This window comes from Dermacentor andersoni, chromosome 7, assembly GCF_023375885.2.
Source record: "Dermacentor andersoni chromosome 7, qqDerAnde1_hic_scaffold, whole genome shotgun sequence".
Lineage (NCBI taxonomy): Eukaryota > Metazoa > Arthropoda > Arachnida > Ixodida > Ixodidae > Dermacentor > Dermacentor andersoni.
Genome location: NC_092820.1, coordinates 96,011,813 through 96,035,800, shown reverse-complemented (window position 1 = coordinate 96,035,800; position 23,988 = coordinate 96,011,813). Strand labels below are relative to the sequence as shown.

Sequence of the window (23,988 nt, the reverse complement as noted above, 5' to 3'; positions counted from 1 at the left end):
CCGCTCCGTAAGCAAAATCCTCGGCCGACACGTTTAAAGCTGCTTTGCGCTCGGCGAAGAAGAGCGCAATTTGAGCACTCGAGAAACGAAACGTGAGCCACGCCGGCGAAACGCACGACACCAATGGCGGCCCTCACTGTACTACCTGTCCTTTTAGGTAAGCGATTCAAGGGACTGCTCTATAATATACGCAGTGCAACAAACTTGATCAATTCGTGCACCCAGATGGCAGCGCGCTTATCACTAATCTTTTCAAAGTTATACATTCTTCTCAGAAATTGCATATCACCCGTACACAGCAGCATTTTAAAATCTGGGGTGGCTTGGAAAGCGTGTTGTATAGAAACGATGTGACAAACCAGCAAAATGTCGCGTAGTAATGACTCCCCTTTTCCTAATTTTGCTCAGTTTTTCTCACACTCAACTTCTGAATGACACAGTCCGGTGAAGCGTGCAAACGAATAGATGAAAGAGAAGGGCTGAGCCATTCGGTTTGGCTGCAGTTCTTTTAGCTTCTCGGCTTTGCACTTTCAGGCCGCCCACTTTTCTCGTCGACAGTATGAGTTTCGACGTTAACGACACTTGCGGTTCCATAGACTACAAGTTCCCTTGGATGCCTTCTTCTACGCAAATTTTTCGTTGCATGCTCTCTTATTGTTGTGTATGGTGCGACGTTTTGCGCGTTTATTTCATTTTTTTTCGTTGTTTTCTCCCACGGACTGCGTTGATCTTCGAGTCTAACTTGCGCACTTCGAATTTTAATTTGTAGACTGCCTATAACAAATCGTAAACTGCTCGAGGTAACGGGTTATGTAGTACTTTGTGGATCACCGTGTGTTTGTATTTCTAAAGCTATCTTTGTTTTAAGTGCACGATGGAGCACGACGGCAGCTATTGCCTTTATAAGGCACCAATGGCTTCTTGCATACATTTTAATAAAAACACGATTTTGTATTCAGATGTTCTTTTTTTCTTGAGAACGCATTATATCTCCACCTGGAGAATATACGGCCAACTTCAGCACGTCTCCTTTCTTCGCGGTAAATAATTTCCCAACATATGTCGCCGTTACGCGGGCCCTTTGAAAGGCTATACAGACAAACGGGTAGCTACAAATGCTCATTTTGTAGAATGCGTGGTTCGAAAATAATCAAGGAGAAACAATTTCGCACTAGCAGTAATACGACGGGGAGCGTCTCAGACGAGTATGCTAGTGACTAAACATTACCGTACTAATGTTATATTCAAGAGGCATATGATAAGCGGTGGATTTACTTATTTGCCGATTCATTCTTGTAGTAGGTAGCTTAACGGAAACATGCGCGACATGCGTGACCGCCTGAATATTTTAGGATGCCAGAGAACTCCGAGCCTCTTAGATCTTTATTCCTTATGTGGAGTGCAGGTAGACAATGCGTAAAGGGAAATTACAGGCGACAGAACCCAAATTACCTTTCAAAGCGTTCTCCGTAATTTAGTTTTCTAGAAATTCGGCCTAAGTTTTCTAGGCCCCAGCAGCACCGTGGAATTATCGGTGCGTTCTATGCACTGCTATTTTCCGAGGTCAATCCGTCGGCAAAAAGATAGGTAAAAGTATTTTAAATTTTTTTCTCAAAAATTCCCCAACACCATTGAATGTCTTCTTATCAATTGCATGACGCTTTGACGGTACTCGTATTATTGCGGCTTGGGAATACTTTATTTAACCGCCCGAGGTTCGCGGTTTACTGTTTTATTTCTTTGCTCAGGCACGCTTTCATAAGGCGCTTTATTGACGTAAGGCTCACAAGACAAACAAAATTACTTCGCGAGTAATTGCCAGGCAGGTATTTGATAAGTGGTAAGGGCTTCCAAAGAACACATGCGTTCAGACTACGTCAATACGTACCACACCTAATCGTTCCTTTTAGCAGTAGGGTAAAATGTAAGCGGCTGTTGTATTTGAATAGAGCGATGTATTGCTCGTAGGAAATCCGAATACTAGCCGTCCAATCATTAGTTGGAGCAGATAACAAAATAGTCTTCGGGAATACTTGCGCATCGTAATGGTGTGAATGAACATTGCTGTTTATGTGCACCGTGGTGCCGTGAAGCAGAAGTACAACACCGGGCTTTTAATGTGAAGGTCGTATGTTCGAATGCTCCTGCACACTACATTTTCGGGCTTGGAGTGGCGCCTGACAGCAGCAAACGAAATTACCGAGATCCATTGGGTCCAGGTGCTGCCACATTAGGAAGGCCTTTTAAGCTTCATCAAAGGCAATCCTTTACCAGAACAAAAATTGGGTTCCCTGGTGCAGTATTCGACCACTACCTCACTCATGACTTCTGCAATTAACCTATGACCCTCAGTCCCCAGCGATTGCGGAGCACCTGACCGAGGCGACAGCCAGACCTGCGAGGCGGTAGAAGGTGCTAAGCATTTCTGGATACGGACAGGCCTCCACTGCAGACTTACATTAGGAATATTTAACACGCGGACCCTGTGGTATAAGGCTAGTTTAGCGTGGCTCTTTCAGGAATTAAAAGGCATTGCCTGGGATATTCTTAGCCTTAGCGAGATTAGAAGAGATTGTGACGCTTATACGGTGCTGTCTAAGGGCCAGCGTCCTCTGCATTACAAGTCATCCAGACAAGGGAAAATACGGGGCAGGATTTTAATGGATAAGGACCTCGGGGGCCACATTGACGAACTCTGCAGCATTAGTGCGAGAGTAGCAGTCATCGTAAAAAAGTTGAATAGGAGCAAAAGAATAAACGTAGTAGGAGCCTACCGTAGATGATGTAGAAATGAAACATTTTTATGAAGATGCTGAATTATCAGTAAGACAAGTGCAAGTATAGTGTATTCATGAGGTGACTTCAATGCAAAAGTTGGAAAAAACAGGCTGGGGAACAAGCAATTAGCAAGTACGGCATAGATTCTATAAACACTAGAGGGAAGATAATGACAGAATTCACGGCAAGGAATAGACTCCGAATAATTAATAGCTCCTTCAGGAAGCGTAGAAACAGGAAATTGACCCGGAGAAGCCCTAATGAAGAAAAAAAAAATGAGATAGATTTCATACTGTCGGCCGATCCCAGCATAGTACAGAATGAAATATTGTTAGACAAATTGAGGCTGGTACTCGGAAACAAATATGCAGCTTTAGAACAGGAAGATCAAGTTATCATAGAGGTTATAAATGAAAACATAACAAGGTTGATTTCAGAAGCAGCAATTGAAGTATGAGGTAAGGCACCAAGGCAACCTGTAGGCAAGCTCTTTCGGTTAACAAAGAACCTAATCAAGAAAGGACCAAGCTTGGAAATGTCTAACTCATGAGATCAGACAGAGTTCGTGGAACTGGCAAACTGATCAACAAGAAGAAAGTAGGGGATACTCCAGATTATAATATAGTTCGGTCGCTAGTTGGGTAGGTGCCCCATCTGCCAGCGTAGTTCAACGCTTCTCCGCTCCGCGACGACAAACATGGCGCTGTGGTCAGAGACCTGACAGAAGCAGCGCGCGCCTTGGGCTGCTGTGCTCGTATTACGGTCGAAATGCGGCGAAGTTCTCATTTTATCTAAACTGGAAAACGTCTTCACAGTCACACCATCGATTGTTATAGGTGTCTGTATGCAGCGGAGCTATGCCACGTGCCAAAGTAACATACTTGCCTTCTCCGTCACCAGTTTATTTTTCTGTTTGAGAGGCAAAAATACAGAGCTCTTAACTCTGTTTTGTACGGTAAAAATGATCAAATTGAGTCAACGAAGATCTACACAATTTCACCACGGACGAAATAGCCCTTCATCAGTGCTTATAAAGGGAAACGTAGAGTCGAAATGTGTTTTACGAATTAGGATGTGGGTGCTGCATGAGAACGTAATTCGCAAAGGGAGTATTGTCATGCCACAACATGCTTAATGAAATTGTATTGGTCTACAGGAATGTAAAATACAATAGAATAAATATTAATATTCGCACAACTAACCCTTTGGCATTGCACGTATGAATGCTATTATATATAAACTAGATGTATCATAATCTCTGTCGAGCTATACGTATTTTCAGTATATATATATATATATATATATATATATATATATATATATATATATATATATATTATTTGCATAATACTGAAGACCTCATGAGGTCCTAGCAGGAAGGGCCGATAACAAGGCATATTTACAAACGCCATAAAGTTATTGCATAGACAAAAGGTTTGATACATGATACAAATGAGCGAAACAAGTCAAAGGAAATACATTGCACATCAATCAGCACATCAAAATGCATTTCTAAGCTTTCTTTCAAAACTGTCACTTGAGACAATATGTTCAGGCAGTGCATTCCAATCGTTTATTGTGCGCGGAAAGTATGAGTATTTAAACAAGTTTGTTTTCGCAAAATGTGGTGTTAGGGCGTGGGTATGTTGGTGACGGGTTTTTCGTGTAGTTGAAGGTGTAACATAGGGTGAAGAAATTACAAACTTTCCCTGGATGAGTGAATGAAGAAACGTTAATCGAGCAATTTTCCGTCTCATATGAAGAGGTTTAATTTCGTTGGAGGCCATTAAAGCAGATGGGGCATCAGTTCTTTTGATTTTATGGTAAATGAAGCGCACAGCCCGTCCTTGCACGTTTTCTATTTTTGCTAAATCTTTTTTTGTGTACGGGTCCCAAACTATAGCCGCAAACTCAAGTTTGGGCCGAATAAGAGAGTTATAGGCTAATAGCTAATATATATATATATATATATATATACAAAACTTTTTCCCAGTAAAGCTAAATGCTGTTTTCTGAAAAAAACTAAAGCTGTCTTACCTTGTTCGATGACCTATGATTACCTTAACGATATATGATGAGAGTAGGGGCTTCTAGCGTCCAAAAAGATAGTCTGGACTCTTGAGGTCGTATACCCAGAGGTGAATGTAATAAGGAACTTCTTAGGTCGCACGCGTAAACCAGTGACACCCAGCTTTTACAGGAAACTGTAACCTTAAATTAAACACACGGCCCTTAAACACAACTCCTCACAATGCATGAAGCGTATCGCAAGCTCTTTTTTCTTTTCTGAGTACGCTCAGGAGCCAATTAGGTTCTTGCTCGTCAAAACGAAAGGCAGGAGGGCAATGCATTAGCTTGATGATGCTGTTCGTAAGTCCAGGTTTCTGCTGCTTACAAGCAAGCAATTCAGAAGGTCTTAGCTGGAAAGGGGAACAAAACTCTGCCATTCTGTTCACGCACAGTAGTCGTTTGGTCGTGAACTGAGGCCGCGCACTTGAATTCGAATTCTATTCTGCTATGTCGCACGTGGACATTTGTCGTCCTACTTCCCCAGACATATTCTATCTTATCGCATAGAATCGTTAAACACGCGCGTCCTTTTCATTCTCATCCTCTTTGCTTGAAGCGCGAGTGCAAGTTTGACTCACGGTCTCTTCAGGATTATTTTAGAGACCGGCATCTCGTCAGAGTCTTGCTTGTTCCTTCTGCTGGAAGTTTCTTTAGCTGTAGCGTCGAGCAGCATCGAAACAACAGTGTCACGGGTTAGCCGCAGATGTAGCTTTGGAATCTGCTTAATACGCTGAATGAACTGCTCCTCGAAGTGCTGCTGACACATGACTGGTGTTGTTGAAACATTTTCTCAGCAGAGAAATCTGAAAGCACACGTCTTTTGGAAAGTTTTCGGTGTCGTGGCGCCAAAATCAGTTATATTTTAGCCATCGCTTGCATGTTTGTTGCCGAGATTACGTTTCCATGCAAAGCAAGTAGTGCCTCTCCGGCTAGTTTTCCTCTTTGCACGAACACTTTCATCTGTGTCGCAGCCTAAAAAGCGTCGTGTTCCCGATCATCAGCCACAATATTCAAAATTCAATCCTTAAACTTCTGAGTAAATTACGAGAATGCGGAGAAATTACGCGACTGCAAGCTTAGCGCACCGTGCTTTAAGCGCGTTAACTAGCAATATATATGGCCGCTTTTGAAAACAACTCGTTGGAGTAAGCAACATCATATGTTTAGGGACTCTCTCAACATAATTTAACCTTTTTTCAAGCTCTTACTGCGAAAACCAGAATATTTTGACGTAACAGACACGCAATAAAACGGTCTCAGTAACAATGATGGGCGTTTCGCGACTGGCTTCTGACCGCAGCGCCATTCCTGCTGTCATGACGCGGAGAAGCAGTGAACTACGCCTGTCGGCACACGTACCCACCTAGCCACCGTAAACGTGGGAAGGATCCAAGAAGCAGTAAAAATGACCGCAGCATGAAATCAGTGAGCAGAAAACTTGGCACCCGACAAGGAAAGCTGTGCGCGCCGAAAAATAAGCAGAGTAACCCCTTCAGCAATTTCGGTTATATAGTAAAAGCACCACAATAATTCTATACTAGCCTGTACAGTGCCGAGAGCAGCCACGCTACCTTCATTCGAAGTAGTGATGAACAGAATAGATGGGCTCCTTCTATAAGTAGCGATGTAGTTACAAGGGCCTTGCAAGATATGACTGGGGGAAAATAGGCAGTAGAGGACGGAATAACAGACTATTTATTGAAATATGGAGGGGATATGATGCTTGAAAAAAATGCGACCCTTTATAGGCAATGCCTCATGACTTCAAGTGTACCAGATAGCTGGAAGAATGCCAACATTATACTTAGTTCATAATAAGCAAGACGATGAAGAATGGAGCAATTATACACACATTAGCTTGCTTTCAATATTACATAAAGTTTTCACCAAGATATTTTCCAGTAGAATCAAAGCAAGGCTTGATTTCAGCCAACCAAGCTAACAGGCTGGCTTCAGGAATGAATATTCTCCATTGAATCACATCGACGTCATCAATCAGCTAACTGATATATCTGCAGATTACAATCAACTTCTGTATATGGCATTTATAGATTAGGAAAAGGCAGTTGATTCATTAGAGATAAAACCAGTCATAGAGGCATTGCGTAATCAAGGAGTACTCGAGGCATACGTGAATATTTTGGGAAATATCTACAGATTCCACAGGTATCCTAATTCTTCGCAAGAAAAGTATCAAGAAAGTGCTCTGGCAATTTATTCAGTGCTATTCACTGCCAATGCTATTCACTGCATGCTTAGAAATAATCCAGCAATCACAGTCGGAAGGCTTGAGTGTGAGAATCACCGGGGAATATCTCAGCAACTTTCGGTTTGCAGATTACATTGTCCTATTGAGCAACACTGCGGACGAATAACAGCAAATGATTTAGTACCTTCACCGAGAAAATGTACTAGTGCGTTTGTAGAATGATACGCAGAAGACACAGGTAATGTAATATAGCCTGGCAAGGGAACAATAATGCAGGATCGCCAGCCAGCCTCGAGAATTTGCACAGGAGTACGTTTATCTAGATAAATTATCCACACGGGATACTTATCACGAGAAAGAAATTCACAGAAGAATAAAAATGGGTTTGGGTACATACGGCAGGCATTACTAAATCTTCACTGCGACCTTACCACTGTCGTTAAAAAGAACAGTGTACAATCATTGCATTCTACCAATGCTAACGTATGGGACAGAAACTTGGAGGTTAACAAATAAGTAAGAGAACAAGTTAAAGGGCAACTACAACGAAATTTTCGAACGCGTAAGAAGCGCAGTTTCAGTTAATTTAGAAATAAAGTAGCCTTTGTGTAGAGTTTTACGCTTGCAATGTAGGTCAATGCGTCACAAAGCGCTCTTATAATCAATGTTTTTCACACCAACACTGAAAAGAAACGCCGCCATGATCACTTGGCGGAAGTGACGTATAATGAAGAATGTGGAGTGCAAGCGCCAGTGCTGTCTGCTGTCCTTGCTTGTATTCCGTTCAGGTGTGTCAGCGAACAGGTCCCGCCCGTCTTCCAGCCATACAGTTATTGCACTTTCTTAGCTGCTTCGTGCGCTGTGATACGCCGTTGCGCGACCAAGACTTTCCTTTAATGCGAAGTATTCTCAGAGTCCAGCCGGTTCTCGAAAGCGTTTTCCACGCATAAGACGATGTACCCATCATGATCTGCATGGCAAACACACTTTCTTGGGGAAGACTATGGCTGTGCTATGACTGTGCTAGGTAACTGGGCTGTTCAAGTGTAGCGTGTGCAGCTTGGCGAACTGCAGCTTACAGGCTTTCTGCGCGTTGGCTGGTCCGAGTCGCACTTACGTTCTCCGCCGCGGTGCAAGCTTGCGCTCTGAAAGCTGGGACAGCAAAAGACATATTTGGCGTCCCTCTACTGAGTGTTCTGTACTGCGCAGTTATTGCTCGTGCTCGACTACGTGTTCGAGCACTAGACGGCCACGCAGCTCATCGGCATTGTTGCAACAGCTCAAATCACGAGGGCAACAGCGAGAACGCTCGCCGAGAGATATGGCCCTCAACTAGCAAATGTTGAGCGGACAATGCGCCAAGCTGCCTAGACGCGACGTGGCGCAATTGAGAGAATAATAGTTCCGCACGGTTCTTCAATATTCACCATATCCCCAACTCTACCGCTTTTCTGCCAGGCACACACGTCGTATGCATAGATACTATTTATTAGGTGATAATAACAAAATTAGGCAATTACCATCCCTGCTGCTTTACCAAGATTACTTTGAGAGAATACACTAAACGTTTATATTCGATTTAGCCGAAGTCAAATTTCGCTACAGTTGGCCTTTAAGGGCAACGCATAGAGCGATAGAACGAATAATGTTAGGCGTAACATTCAGACGGACGAAAAGAGTGGTGTGCATCAGAAAGCAAACGGAGATGGTTGATATTCTAGTTGAGATTAGGAAATAATGGAGCTGGGCAAGCCATGTGATGCATAGGGTAGATAACTGGTTGACCATTAGAGGTATTGAACGGTCGCCAAGAAAAGGGAAGTGCAGTCGAAGACGGCACGAAATTAAGTGGGGTGATGAAATTGGGGAATTTGCAGGTTCAGTGGTATTGGTTTGGAATAATTCGTTACAATTCATGACCAATGTTATTTGCGCACCACTTGGAATGAGAACTGTGTCTCTCGTCCACCAGCCCTCATTCCTAGTAGTGCGCAAATAATATTGATCATGAATTGAAAGCGCAAGTTGGAATCAGCTAACAAAACCAGGGGAAATTGGAAAGTCGCAGTTGACATAATTCGCTGGTGCTAATTGTGAAACAGTGCTGAGTACTCAGGTATACTTTCATCTTGCTTGCGTTAAATATATTCACTTAATGGGAAGGACTTTGTCGTGGCCTTTATTTCAGTCGCTTTTCTCGGAGCGCGGGGATATGCCGAGGACAGAAGTAAGAGACAAGTCGTCGGACCCGAAGTAGTTCCGAACACTGCAGTAAGTACCATTCTTTTAAAGCTGATTAATAAAGGTTATGGTGTTCCACAGAAACAAATGCCTAAAGGGCTTCTGAAAGCGCTAGTTGCTCTTAGAGCAATGGATGCAGAGCAACTCAAGGTGGACCGTAGGATATTCAATCAGTCTAATAAAACATAAAACTTGAATAATGCGTTCAGTATTTCACCGACCACGCATCCACGATCCACATGAAGAACAATACCGTCTCTCATTTTTTCTTTGCACCAAATTTGATCTCTACGGCTCTTACAATTACTGCATGGCAGCTATGCCAGTTCTATGTGGTATTCAAAGCCCCTGTATTGAGTCCCGAAGCACACGAATATGGAATTTGTTGCAAAAGTCCTAAATGAACCTGAATTTTCCTTTAACCACGCGCTTTGGACCTGCCCATTATTTTTATCGAATATAAATGAGGCACCTCCATTAGTTCACCGAGGCATGGTACAACCCTCACATGCAACGCATTACGCTTCAAAAGGTACAGAAAACAACGCTCCAGTAAACGTTGGCAAAGCTCATAATGAGGCGACATATGATAAAGTTTTCTCCCGCGGTGCACATAACGCAGCGACCATGCTGACGAACTATAACATAGCTGTTAGGTAGATTTCCCTCGAGACATAGAAAAATATTACTCATAGCATCGGTTTCATACTTTCGGGAACTTGCTTGATAATTTTTTTTTTCACAAAGCCCGTATTTACCTTACGCTCTTAAAACTTTTGTCACACATGCCTCATAAAGTTGCATCAAGTCCCACATATTGTAACTATTATTAAACAGAGAGAAAACTCGAAGCAAAATATACTTTAACAACCTTACGTCTCGGAGTGCGACTGACTCATGCTTCATGGGTGAATCTATTGCGCTCGTTCTTCCACGTTGTCTTTCTCTTCTCTCGGCCGAAGCCTTTCCTTCCCCCTTTCTCTAATTTCGCGAGTTCTCGAAGCTCGCTACTGTTTCGCGCGACGGGCCACCAATTTTGGGCTGGAATTGTCTTCACTGCCACCTAACAGTGATGGTGTTCATGATGGCTCCGTTCAAGACAGCTGTTTAAACAAGGAAGGCAGGAAGGAAAAACCTTATTGCTTTATTTGCAGCTTTCAGCGGCTAACAGAGGTCTTCATGTTTTACTGAAGTCTCCGTCGTCTTCAGTGGTCAACAAGGCGATTAGCATCTCGTAGCGCGGTAAACATTTCACCCTTAAAGACGGAGTCGGGTAGTGTGACCGGCAAGGATGTAAAAAGCAGTAAAATGTGAACATTAATTTTACGTGTGCAAAAAACATTATTTTGAGCGATAGTTCATGCACGAGGAGTTCGACTCCGCCTCAAGTATGCGATAGGCTCCTAAATGCGCTGTTGGAGTGCCACACGTTTACCTTTACGGCAGTGTTTACGAGTCAAGACGTCTGAAGCTTTGTTGTGTGGTTAAGGAAATGCTTGCCATGCGATAAAAGCGCTTCTCGCGAAGCTGCGCCTCCTTTCATCAACGAGTTGACTCCGCATGAAGGTGTTCAACTTCTTTTCATTCTTTCCTTTATTTTTACTAATGATGATGTCGTTTTCTTCAGATTCGCATACCATTCACGATGTGCCAGGCTAACATGAACGATCTGGCTCCATGCACAGTAAGTTTATCTGTTCTTTAGTGCTTCTGCACGTGCGAAATACCATAGGGCTGATATATCAGTCTGCATTTTCTTAGTTCTTGGACGTTTTCACAAAATTGGCCTGTCAGGAAAGTTAGTACATGGCATTGCATAACGATTGCGCACTAGCAAACGAAAAGAACAAAATAAAAACTTAAACAAATCTCAGGAACGACGCAGAAAGGAACAGGAAAGGTGCTGAACCAAGATGGTTATCTCTTGCTGCTCCTTTCTCTGTCTTGACTAACAAATTTCTTTTATTTCCTTTGTTTTCTGGAATCACGTTTCAATGTCAGCCTAAATAAGGATGTTTAATAGTAGCCGGAAATCATAACGGGTGTTCCACAAGGATCAAAACTTGGACGTTTTTTTTTCTTTATGATTATATTAATGATCTGTGCGACATACTCGAGTCCCATCAATTAGTTATGAATGCACATAATATTAACATAATATTTAAAGCTGCTCCTATTACAAAGCTCGAACTAAAAGCTAACAATTACCTGATGCAACTGTCTTGCAGGTTACAACAAAATAAGTTGCAAATGAATTATTCTCAAACGAAATATTTAATCTTTGCTACTGCTAATAAACTACGTAAATTGCAATATAGCTATCTTCTTGAAAATAGGGCGATAGAAGAGGTCTCGGAGTCTGGTTCCAGGAAGATTTGGCCTGAAACATGCACGTCGACCAAATTGCTATTGAACTAAGTAGACCTGTCCGTTGCTTCTATAGACTGAGCACCCTGGTTACTCCGTGGTTGCAACATTACTTGTACTGCGCACTTTTTTGCTCTTGCTTAACTTATTGCATATAATTTTGGGGCACTACTTCGCAAAAAAATAATAAATTAATAGTAGTGCAAAGACGTCATACGTCCATTCGAGGGATATCGTGGTCTTGTAGAAAACTTTAGAACCAAGTCATTTTTTATAAAACATTCAGTGTTAAAAGCAAACCAGGTATAGTACTACAAGTTGATGCAATACATTAAACAAAACAAATCACAGCATATCCTGAATGTACCTACCAATCTGCATTACAGCTTACGGTAAGATAATATGAGAACACTTAAAATAAGAAACAATTACGGAAAACAACTATTTAGTTACAAGGCGCCTGCAATGTTAAATCGCCTACGCAAGTATCATAATGAAATTATGGAAGGGTCGAATAAATCACACGAAACCTTTCTCAATGTGAACAATATAGAGTTCGTCTGATCAGAACCTTGACATAAATTGTCAGTCTTTTCTTTCATTTGTTTTCGGGTTATAGTTATAGTTTGAAACAAAATACCTGAAAATTTACCTTAGGTGTATTTCTTGAAATCATGTTCTTTATTTTTATTTTTATTTTTTTAAAGAAAATATTATTTTGTATCCATACACTCAAGTTGATTTCCGTATATCTGCAGGATTTGTATGCTGCGTGCGGTCCACATGCCGAATCGTTGTAGGAGCAGAAGCCTTTGTCAGGCCACGTGGCCTTTAGCTTCTGCCCGCTTTCTGTTGCAAACAGGAGAAATAAATGCAAATCCAAATGTTCTTGAACGTACAAATGCGCTGTTCAGGAAAAGGTCTTTTTAACTCGCTGCAACGGGCTTGAAGTATTTAGGATTGTGATTGAATTAAATTTCGGACCTGCAGCCACTTCCACATAAAAACGACGGCTTGTTAAGTGAAATATAAACGTCCTATAAATATCAAAATTGTATGACATGATACATCTACATGCTGAGAATATGCAGGAATAATTGGAAACTTAAGGTGTAATGAAAATATAATCGGAAATCAGAATATTTCCCCTAAAGCGTGGTGCGATGTACTACTTAAGTCTATAACGCGTTACCGCTGTCGGTATCGCCTTACGCTATTCCGTGCCGGCGCCAAGTGCCATCAAACTGAACTGTCGTGCCATCCGCCAGATTTCAAATTCCAAATGCGAGGAGGAGAAACAGCGTCGAGTTGTCGTTGTGGGGGGATTTGAGCATACGCAGAGCGGAAACGGTGGTTAGAGAGAATGGTGAACATAATAAGAGGGGGCCACTTGGGTCACAAAGGCGGAGTGGCTCCTTTTGGTCAGAATGCGAAGAGTAGTTGACGTACTGCAGCGACGGCAGGCGGGGATTTCGAAGCTAATAGCTGATGTGGTTAAAAAACTAAGAAAAGTTTCTTAGGATGTGGAGATCTCAGTGTACATGGTGCCAGACGTTGAAAAGAAGGGGCATCTAAATTGAAGGAGGAGTTCTTGGAGTAAACAATGCGATATGGATGCTAGGTATAGTAATGCACCTTTCAGTCATTGCCATCAACAGGGCCGTGAATCGAGTGGACCGCGGTGGCGTTTAGTGCGTTACGGCGCACATTTTAGCGAAGAGACAGCTGCACCAATCCAACGTCGATTTTCTGCATGGGCGCTAGCTTTTTCAGGCGGGCCACAGACCCTAACAAAGGTACGCGGAGGTTCCGGAAGTAAACTTCGTGAATGTTTCTTCAAAGAGGAGGTGGTACACCAATTCAAACAACAAATTGCCATAAGAATCCACGCCCGTTGCTGGTTCAACGACGGAAGGAGCGTCAGCGGAGGAGGAATCAGTGATGCGCAGAATGGCGAAGGAGGGACAGTAGCAGCAGACTGGCGTGTCAGAGGTTATTCCAGTTGAAATAACCATGGCAGACAGACATGTCAGTGCGTGCAATGGCAGGGTAGCGCACAGACAATGGCAGTGCGGCTGTTATCTCGTATGATTGGGCACCTGTTCCCTGCATTGAAATTCCCGCCCTCGGGATATCGTAAGAAGCCAAAAAACACTGACACAAAAGACAACAGAGTGGAAATTACTTGTGCCTAATAAATGAAACAAAGAAACGATAAATTAGTGGAAATGAAAGTGGTTGAAAAATCAACTTGCCGCAAGTGGGGAACGATCCAACAACCTTCGCATTTCGCGTGCAATGCACTACGAATTGAGCTACCGCGGCGCCGTTTCCCCGTCCACTTTCTTGGGTATTTATGTTTCCTAGTAGAACCCTGGGAGTGTTAGCCAGTGCCACCACTCTCATACCTTGGCGATGGATGTAGAACTTCTCGTTTACCACCCTCGAGACGTCACTTCCAAAACAATGCTGAGGTTGAGCAGGATGTGCGAAAATTCTTTGCATCGCAGGGGACCGAGTTTTACCAGAGTGAGTTCTTCAATCTGATTGCACGGTACGACAAATGCCTCAATGTCGGTTGCGACTAGCTTGTTCTAGGTACAGTGCATGACATAACGTTATCATGCTTTTCCAACAAAAGCACTAATTATGAAGGAAAACATTGCAGTACTCTTAAACAAAGGTTTCACTAAAATATAAAGAAGAGCGATTGTCACTGTCTTGCGAAATTTATCGCGCAGTGTACACAAATTATCGACTAAGGATCTAGTCAAGCCGTCTGCGCTCTTAAATAGGTTACAATAGGTTACTTATATCCAGTGAGTACTGATTGAATAAGGAAAAGCACTGGCAAACTACAAGGCTTAGCAGGACGTATACAATATTCACTAACTTCACTTCTGCACTTTTTTGCGTATCGAAGTAAATACTATCGGGGTAACAAAATACGAAGGATCTGGCATTTTCCATTGGAAGGTAGCTTCGTTTACCAGCTAGTAAATTTCCTCCAGTTGAAGATACGCGCTCCCAGCCTGCACACCTCTCTGGAGCACACATCTAATTGTTTAGAGTGGGGCTCTTAGGTGTGCGATCTTGGGGTGAGCGTCGGCGTTGTCCGACGGCGCCGGCACAACCGAGCGAACGAGCGCTGCGAAGAATGAAAACGAACGCTAAGCGCAGCGAAAGATGAAAGAAAGGCGATAGCGCAGGAGGAGGGTGCAGCGGAACCTTGAGGCAAAAAGAGGAGGAGGAGCGCAGGAGAGACGGCGTGCGCATATGCAGAGTTGCCAGCGGCCTAGGCAACCGCAGCCGCGCGGGCGATCTCATCTGCGCTTCCAAGGGGTAGGGGGGAAGGGTGCCATGACGCGGGGAGGGCTGCACTGGTCCTCTGCGTCAGCTTCTATATAAGGTCAGTGCGCGGTACCAGCGTGTGTGACAGGAATCGCTGCTCGTGCAAAGCACGATGGCTAACGGCTACGATCCAAACTGGATGTGACGCTCCCCCGGGTGCTGCCGCAGCTGACACTTCATGGTGGCACGACTTCCCCACAACGAAGGGCCGCTCTCGTCGTTTGTGGTACGAAATCCTAAAAAGAAAAGCGTAACGCTGTGCAAGACCGATTGTCCGGCGACAATGGCTATGATATGGATACAAAGCGCTGCATGAGCGGAGGTCTGTCTGTGACAGCTGCTGTGAATCACACCCACGCGTTACGCACGCGCTGCCTCTCCCTATCTCGCGGTTAGCGAGGCAGATGCGCCACACTTCGCCCGGTTTGGAACGTGCCGCGCAAGACAGATAGTCCGTGCCAGCCAATATAACTCGAAATAGAATCACGTATAGTAATGCGCTCAAATTTTGCATTAGGAAGTACCGCAATCGGGGTGATATTTTTTTCGCGTACTGTGTGACTTGTGTTGGAGATGCAGTATTTCCACCACTTGTGAACACTCAAGGTATGTCTCAGCTGGGGTAATGGCAGGTATGGGGGCAAATTGAGCCGGCAGGTTGCTGAAACCAGGCTGTGCATAGAAGACAATTTTGATAGTTGTTTCAATCTGGCAAGCGCCCATTCCGCTTTCATTAACCGGAGCTCCCATATTGTTTGGGACGTCAATAACAGCGGCACGGACTACAGCTTCCGCCTTGCGCATGGCTTTTGAAAGCGAGGTACTTAAAACCACGTACAGTCTTAACGTACGCTTAAAGGAATTTGTTGCTTATTTTCGATTCTCGCTTCACGGAGTACAGTGATTTGAAGATGTTAGTTTGAAGTACAGAAAAGATATGGGTATCAGAAATTTCCTACGCTATTCAGCAAGAAACCAGGCAGTGAAACCAATCACAAGGGCTATCCAGTTTTCAAGTTAGAATAAACGGTGAATCGAATAAACGAATAAGTGGTCTTCTCAGAAAACTGATTTGTTGGTGTTTCTCTAGTTCGCAGCAGTAATAACGCGGAGCTAATAATAAAAAAGCAGCAGACAGAAATAAATTGTCAGTGGTGCACAAGAACTCACAATATGTTTTCTTTATTTCAATGCTTTCCTTTTTTTGCTGCGGGTGTAAAACATTCGCGATACCTGCCGTCGTTACTTTGGGGCTTTGGCATTGCTCTGCTGTCGACACGGTAGGAGGCTCGATCGATGCCGCAGCGACCGCACTTCGATGGGGACCAAATGCAAAAAAAAAAAAGGAAGAATGGAGAGATCACATGTAGATAGACTTAGGTGCACCTTAAAGAACTCTACGTGGACAGAATTATTGCGGAGTTCCACACTCTCGCGTGCCTCTTATGAAACCCTAGGATCTCATTATTTTTATCATTTGTGGTAGTTAATAAGTAATGTTACTTTATTGCATGCTAATGACTTCAAAAAATTAGTACTAAATCTCCTGCACATGCTATAACGTCTGAACATGAGTTTCTTGCTACGCTTTCGTGATCAAAAAGCAGCGCAACGGAAACAGCCTACCTTGAAAAAAGAAAGAAAAAGAACATGACTAAACACATTTGTTACGCGAACGCTAAAGACAAAATAGTACGTTAATTAGAAAAGAGGACGATAAAAAGAACCTGTAGTGTGGGATGCGATCGCGGCTGGAAATCAGCAGAGCGAAGCCAGTGATGCGTCCTTGAAGAACAAGCAACAACTGACTATTTTTTTGTTCGTTCAGCCGGCTCGCTTGCACACCCTCGGACCACTTCCATTTCCCGCACACTCTGCGATAATATTTTATCGAGTCAAAAGGGGAAAGGGTGTCTGGCTGCTGCTGTGGGACCGTGAGGCAGCCACATCACTTGCCCTCCTAGTGAGTTAGCGAACGTCCATAGGACGATTTAAATTGTTCACAAGTCCATACGACGGGGCGCCCTGGATACTCGTCCACTGCGTGTCCTTGTGACTTGGCGTGTGTGGACGAGTAGAGCCTTGGAGGGTAGTGTCAGAGATGACGGCGCATGTGAAATGGTGTCTGCTTCTTCAATGTGCGCTGGCTTCAGCCGATCGAGTGATACCACTTCGTGACGACCGCGCACGTCGATAGTGAAGTACTTCTCACCTCGACGCAGCACTCGGAATGGCCTGTTATACGGTGGTCGGAGTCGCCGAAAAACGGCGTCGTGGCGCATAAACACCTCTGTGCATGAAGCGAGTTCTGATGGTACGAACACCACCCGTGGCGCTGCCCGTCGCGGTGGCATAGTGCGAAGGTTTTCTATTATGTCTCGTAGCCTAATTGCGTAGGCTGCGGTGGCTGTACAACCGTCTTGCGGGCTGCCCGTGTACAATTCTCCTGGAAGGCGCAATGTCGTTCCGTATACCAGTTCACCAGCGCTGCTGCCGATGTCTGTCTTGACAGCTGTCCGGATTCCCAAGAGGATGAGTGGTAGTGCATCCATCCAGCTGCGCTCTTCTGTTTCGGCGAGTGCAGACATGAGCTGGCGGTGGAAACGCTCCACCATGCCGTTGCTAATCGAGTGGTAGGCGGTTCTTCTGATGCGAGAAGCACCAATGAAGCGCGTAAGGCTGGCGAAAAGTGATGATTCGAACTGCCTTACACGGTCTGTTATGGTAGATGGGGCACCGAAACGAGCAACCCAGTGGTGCAAGAAGGCGCGGGCAACCGTGTCAGCTGTGATATCCGCTATTGGTACGGCCTCCACCCAGCGCGTGAATCTCAGTGCACGTCAGTAAATAGGTATTCTCTTGGCAAGGCGGCAGAGGTCCGACAATGTCGTGGTGTACGTGGTCGACACGCGTCTCTGGAGGCGCGAACGTTGCCGACGGGGTCACAGTATGTCCATGAATTCTGGCACGCTGGCACGGTATGCATCCTCTTGCCCAGCAACGTATGTCTCGGTTGATACCTGCCCAGATGAACCTTGCTGTGAGCAACGTTTGCATAGCTTTTATTCCAGGATGCGATAGCTTGTGAACAGGAAGGAAAATGCGGCGACGTAGATTGGCATGCACGAAGAGGCATGGATTGTCCGTGGAGGTGTCGCAGCAAATCTGGTCGCCTGATCCCGGAATCTGCCTCCACTGTAGCTTGATAGTCGTTTTTGTTGTTAGGAGGATTTTTAGCGCCCTTCGTCTTCTCTTTGGGCTGCCGCCAGCGCGTCGAAGGTAACTCCTTCTGGAGAGTTGACGACCTTTATAGCGCTCCGCAACAGGGCATCGGCAACGACGTTGTCGCTCCCTTTTACGTGGCGCATGTCTGTCGTGAATTGGGAGATGTATGCCAGTTGCCGAAGTTCACGGGCCGTGTGCGTGCCACCGCCCGTACACATAGAGCGGAGAGCATAGGACATCGGCTTATGATCGGTTAAAATTAAGAACTTGATGCCTTCGAAGAAACGACGGAAGTTGTGTATACTCGAGTAGATGACCAGCAGTTCGCGCCCGAAGGTGCTGTAGCGGCCCTCAGTAGGTGTCAACTTCCTCGAGAAGAATGCAGTTGGGTGCCATGTGCGGTCGCTCAGCTGTTGCAACACGGCGCCGATGGCTATGTCTGAGGCAACAAGCATTAAGCACTGGGGAATGCCTGGCCGTGCGTATTCCAGGAGAGCCGCAACTGCCAAGGCCTCCTTGCTTTGGTTGAAAACCCTTTTCGCTTCTTCGCACCAAGGCAGGTCATTCGAAGATCATTCGTTGCCTTGAGCAGTCCGTGAAGCGGTTGTATGATATGGGCGCATTTAGGCACGAAGCCGCGGTAGAAGTTTAGCAATCGCTGAAATTCACGTAGTTGGCGCTTCGTGCTTAGCAGTGGAAAATCTTGTATGGCCTGCATTTTAGATGGGTGTGGCCGTACTCTCGAGCTTAAAATGATGTGGCCCAGAAATGACAACTCAGACACGCCGAAATCACTCTTGGTTGCATTGACGCCCAAAAAGGCGCCCAAACAATGCGCAGGTCCTCTTCGTGTTCTTCTGGGGTGGTGCTCGCGATAAGCAAGTCGTCCACTTAGGTGTGACATAAATTCAGGCCCCGTAGAACACCGTCGATAAACCTCTGGAACGTTTGACCTGCGTTGCGAAGGCCAATTGGCATGCGCAGGAACTTGAATAGACCAAAGGGTGTAGTCATAGCAGCCTTGGGGACGTCTTCCGGTGACACAGGTGTGGTACGTGTGGTATGCCCACACGAGATCAATTTTTGAAAAACGTTTGGCCCCATGCATACCTGGCAGTATGTCGTGAATATGTGGCACGGGGTACCTGTCAGGCGATGTGACACTCTTCAGTGCTCGATAGTCCCCGCAAGGACGCCAGTCACCCGATGATCGCTTAGGAACCATGTCAAGGGGAGATGCCCAATGATTGGAAGAAGGTTGGATGATACTCAACTCCAACATATGGTCGAATTCCTGTCGTGCCACCACCAGTTTCTCAGGCGACAGTCGACGTGGTCGAGCGTGAACCGGTGGTCCAGTAGTAGTAGTGTGGTGAAAGCGTCGTGTTTTACTGGGGATACCACTTGGTGCTGGTGTGTCAGGTCAGGAAATTCGCTCAGTATAAGTGAAACGAACAGGGCCTGCTGGCTCGATCAGCCTAGGGCTGAGCGGCGTATGCCTTGAAGGCTTGCCTTTTACATCGCTTTGTGACACAGGGTCCTGTAACCTCCGGTTACGCACGTCGACTAATAGTCCGAAGCGGCGCAGAAAATTCGCCCCGAGAATGGCAAATTTCCCGTCGGCTACTATGAAAATTTATCGTAGCGTTCTCTGCAGGCCAAGACTGACGGTTAGGGAGCAGTTTCCATACGTCGCGATGACCGTGTTGGTGACTGCTTGCAAAGGCTATGTGTTCGGGTCCTTTCGGTCCACGGGCGATGCTGGAAGTACGCTCACTTCAGCGCCTATGTCGTCGAGGAACTGGAAACCGCTGTTGCGGTCGGTTAGGAAAAAGACTGATGAGCGACATTCTTGCATGGCAGAAACGCTGGTCGCCCTCAGCGCCTTCCCGGAGCGTTTCCCAAGACCTCGCAGGGTGGTACGCATTTGCGTGCAGCATTCCCGAACTTGCGATGGTATCAACATAGTTTTTGGCGTTTCATAGACGACTGCGGAGCACTCTGACTGGTTGACCGTGACGCGGTATGGAGGGTGGCCGCGGAATCCACGAGACGGGAGATTTCGTTCTTCATCTCTTGAAGCTGCTCATGTGGCGATGGTTCGCTTACGACCGCCGTGACAGATGTGGGAGCTACCGCCATGAGCTTGTCGGCTAACTCGGCCAGCTTCGATAGATCGTTCTCATTTGAGGCAGTCATGACCATTCTGATGTTCGGGGGTATTTTCTGTAGGAATATTTCTCAGAGCAGCAGGCTGTCAAGACCATCCACTTTGCTGCCCAATCATTGCCTCATATGACGCAGCAGCTGCCTTGGCGTCCTGTCGCCGAGGTTCGCTTCGTGGAGAAGCTGTTCTAGCCGTTGGCTTTCGAGGGGCGTGATCCTGCGAACGAGTGTTGCCTTCAACGCCTCGTAAACGTTGTCTTCTGGTGGGGAAAGCAGCAGGTCTCGAATTTCGCTAGCGGTGGATGGGGGCAGACAGCTCACCACATAATGGTATTTCGTGGAATCTGCTGTGATGCGTCGTGCCGCGAATTGTGATTCTACCTGAATGAACCACAATGTAGGGTCCGCAGTCCAAAATAGAGGCAGTTTGACGTCGACGCCGGAGAGTGTCGGAATTTCGGTGCCTTTACGTGTGTCCATAGCGCTTGCTGCTCGTCCGGCTCACTAATGCAGTGCGGGACGCGAGCGCGGCTGGAAATCAGCAGAAAGAAGCGAGTGATAAGTCCCTGAAGAACAAGCAACAACTAACTTTAATTTTGTGTTCGTTCAGCCTCTACGGCTCGGTTGCACACCCTCGCACCACTTCCCTTTCCCGCACACACCGCGATAATATTTTATCAAGTCAAAAGGGGGATGGGTGTCTGGCTACTGCTGCGCGACCGTGAGGCCGCCACAACCTATATGTGTTTCATCAGCTTCTAAAGGATAACTAACGCCTGTGTAGGGGCGTTGGGGAGTTGATAAGAAACATTTGCTGTGGCATACTTACTAGCGTTAACAAGGCTAACGGAAAAAAATGTGGCACAGGACGGAGCGCTCTGCCCTCTCCCACGTTTTTTTCCCGTTATTCTTCTTAGCGCTGGTAACCATGTCTCAGCAAATGCATCAACATCAACTAGCCCAACCTTCTGCGTTGATAAGAAACCATTGGCGATCGGGATCAGCTATACAAATAGCGTACTTCTGCACTAGTCATGATTTCTGACATCAAAGTAATGCAACATGGACCTCTGCAGTGACCGGCTTTATCTTGGTAAATCTTGGGGCTACGTTCATCACGACACGTGGCTGCACAGATACATGGACACCTGCTACGTGTCTTCGATTGGGAAGTTATTGACATGCCCTCGCAGATCTATTGTCCAATACATTTGCCGACGAAGTAGTCGGACGAAGCATCGTTGAAACAGTGCAGCCTATAGAGGTTTCATATCTGTTAGAAAGATGTATCTTACAACACACTTATTGAGGAAGATGCGCGTATACCCGCCGGCACATTTTCACAAGTTGTTTTTGGGGGCTGTGAATACCGCTGCGACACTAGTACCTGGACCTACTATCTTTATTGAACCCTGCGTCACCCTTTGCGCGCGCAGCCGGGTACTGGCATCACCGCCTCATGCACGTGCGACAAACGGTAAGCTTATTTATTGACGCCGCGCTACCTGTCGCCCCATTTGATTTTCTCAGAACAGAACATGGTATCCGCTATATTACTTTAGCCTCACACCCAACAAGAATTCCATTCATCGAATGCGATTCGTTCATGCGAGCAGTAATCTGCAACGATCATGATAAAATTGGTCAGCTCACCATTGACCTCTGCTTTTTCAAATCCACGCAGGTGTCACCCTTGGCAGCAGACTGTTTCCAAATGAAAGGAACCTGCTGCAGGGGATCTTGTGTCTGCAACTCCTATCCCAACCCGTGCATCCTAGACAGCGGTCCGTACTTGGCGAGGCGCCGGAAGCGTGCGGTTTTCGAACAGAGCCATACCCGTGATCCACATAGATGCATGCAGTCCTGCAATGACCAGTGCCGGGAACCACGCTGTTTGCTAGGAACTAGCCGCAGCCGGTGCCAGCCGGAATGCTTGGCGGTTTGCATCCAGGAGTGTGAGGACAGACGCGTTGAATGACAGGCTGAGAACACTGTCTGGTGTTAGGCATGCTTCATATAAGTCTGCAAATAAAAATGAACAACATAGCTGAAGCGTTGACAGCAGTTATTGTCTTCTAGGACCATGTGCTACTCTGAGTTTAGTATTCCGCGTTACTCAATGGTCGGGTAAAGGTAAAGTTATCGTGACTAAAAGGATGCCTGTTCGCCTGCGCACAGCTTCGCATGTGTGCCGATTATCACTGCGATGAAAAGATGGCAGCCTCCGCCCCCCTCCTCCTCCTCCTCCTCTTTCCGAGAATAAATAATATTTAGGCACACCATTAGTTCATACTGTCAAGTGTGTATGAATGCACAAGAATATGTACTGACGATTAATTCTATACCATTCTTCTGTATTTTTATATTTGACTAATAAGATTTCTGGTTGTGCTAAAAAAGTTAAATGCGGCTCATATCGAAGCGAAGCTTCCTTTGTCTGTTTCTTTCACTTACGTTTTCCTGACGACTGCAGTCTTGCAAGAATAGATCTTGAAGGATGCATGGGTCACATTGAGCGTAACGTACCCGTCCCAACGTCGACGTCGTACAATTATCTCTGCTGGCCGCTTCCTACAGTCGTAGAAGTTTGGCCATTAACGGGCGTAGTGCTAACAATTACCGGATATGGTGCAAATGGAGGCAGCCTACGATAGCGGGTAACTTACGTAAGTACGGACCTGAACTATAAAACCAACACACCGTTGTTGTCACCCTGTGACATTGTGATCATTCCTTCGTTCTCATGTCATCATCATTCTTTCATAGTTCTCACTCTGTCACTGTCACTGAGTTGCCATATTGTCCTGGTCAATCCCTCATCTTCGAGTCACCATTTTTATACCGTCATCGTCGTTCCACCACATCAGTCTTTCGTCATAATGTCATTGTCGTCATTAAGTCGTCATTAAAGAGTTGCCCTTATGCCATTGTGGTCATTCCATAGTCGTCATTTTGTCCTAGTGATGCCAATGCTTCCATCTTATTATCATCATGCCGTTGTGGTCACACCACCATCATGTTTTTACCTTCGTCCGTGCATTACCATCATGTAGTCGTCGATACCTTGTCGTTGCCATACAACTGTGAATCCAACATCGCCATACCACTGTAATTATTTCACAATGGACGAACTGTTGCGAATGAATAATGAATTTCACGTGCCAAAAATACGAATTTATTATGAGGCACGGCGTAATGTGGCACGGCGGAATGATTTTGACCACCAGGAGGTCCTTAAAGGACCCGAAATGCACGCGACGCCGACATTTCCGCACTTGGTTCTCATCGAAATGCGGCCAGCGCACCGCGATTTTATCCCGCGACCTCGTGCTTAGCAGCGCTGCACCAAAGCCGCCCTGCCACGGCGGCGTGTAGTCAACCTGTCGTCGTCATTCCAACGTTGTCATTCTAAATCCATCATTTCCTTCCCCTCTCCCTGTCGCCGTCTCTTTAACATGGCAACACTTGATCTCATGCCAAGGTCGTCTTGTCATTCTTCTCAAGCCATCGTCGTCACTCGAGCATTGTACTCTTATGGTCGTCATGCCCTCGTCATCACATCGTCCAGCGTCATCGTTTTC

General features: G+C 45.6%; 1 protein-coding gene across 1 annotated transcript; it reads left to right on the top strand.

Annotated features, from left to right (window-relative positions):
* Positions 1–22,453, top strand: LOC126534082 (uncharacterized). The gene is made up of 4 exons (XM_050181304.3): positions 1–157; positions 9,246–9,328; positions 10,926–10,982; positions 22,092–22,453. Exons 1-4 carry the CDS (start codon positions 124–126, stop codon positions 22,383–22,385), a joined length of 468 nt encoding a protein of 155 aa, XP_050037261.2. The 5' UTR covers positions 1–123; the 3' UTR covers positions 22,386–22,453.
* The last annotated feature ends 1,535 nt before the right edge of the window (positions 22,454–23,988 follow it).

Bases quoted from the DNA above. Each gene is read 5' to 3' on its own strand.
- LOC126534082 (XM_050181304.3), top strand. From the start codon at position 124: ATGGCGGCCCTCACTGTACTACCTGTCCTTTTAG. The intron at 9,329-10,925 runs GTAAGTACCATT...CGTTTTCTTCAG, and splicing joins AAGTAGTTCCGAACACTGCA to ATTCGCATACCATTCACGAT. The intron at 10,983-22,091 runs GTAAGTTTATCT...AAATCCACGCAG, and splicing joins ACGATCTGGCTCCATGCACA to GTGTCACCCTTGGCAGCAGA.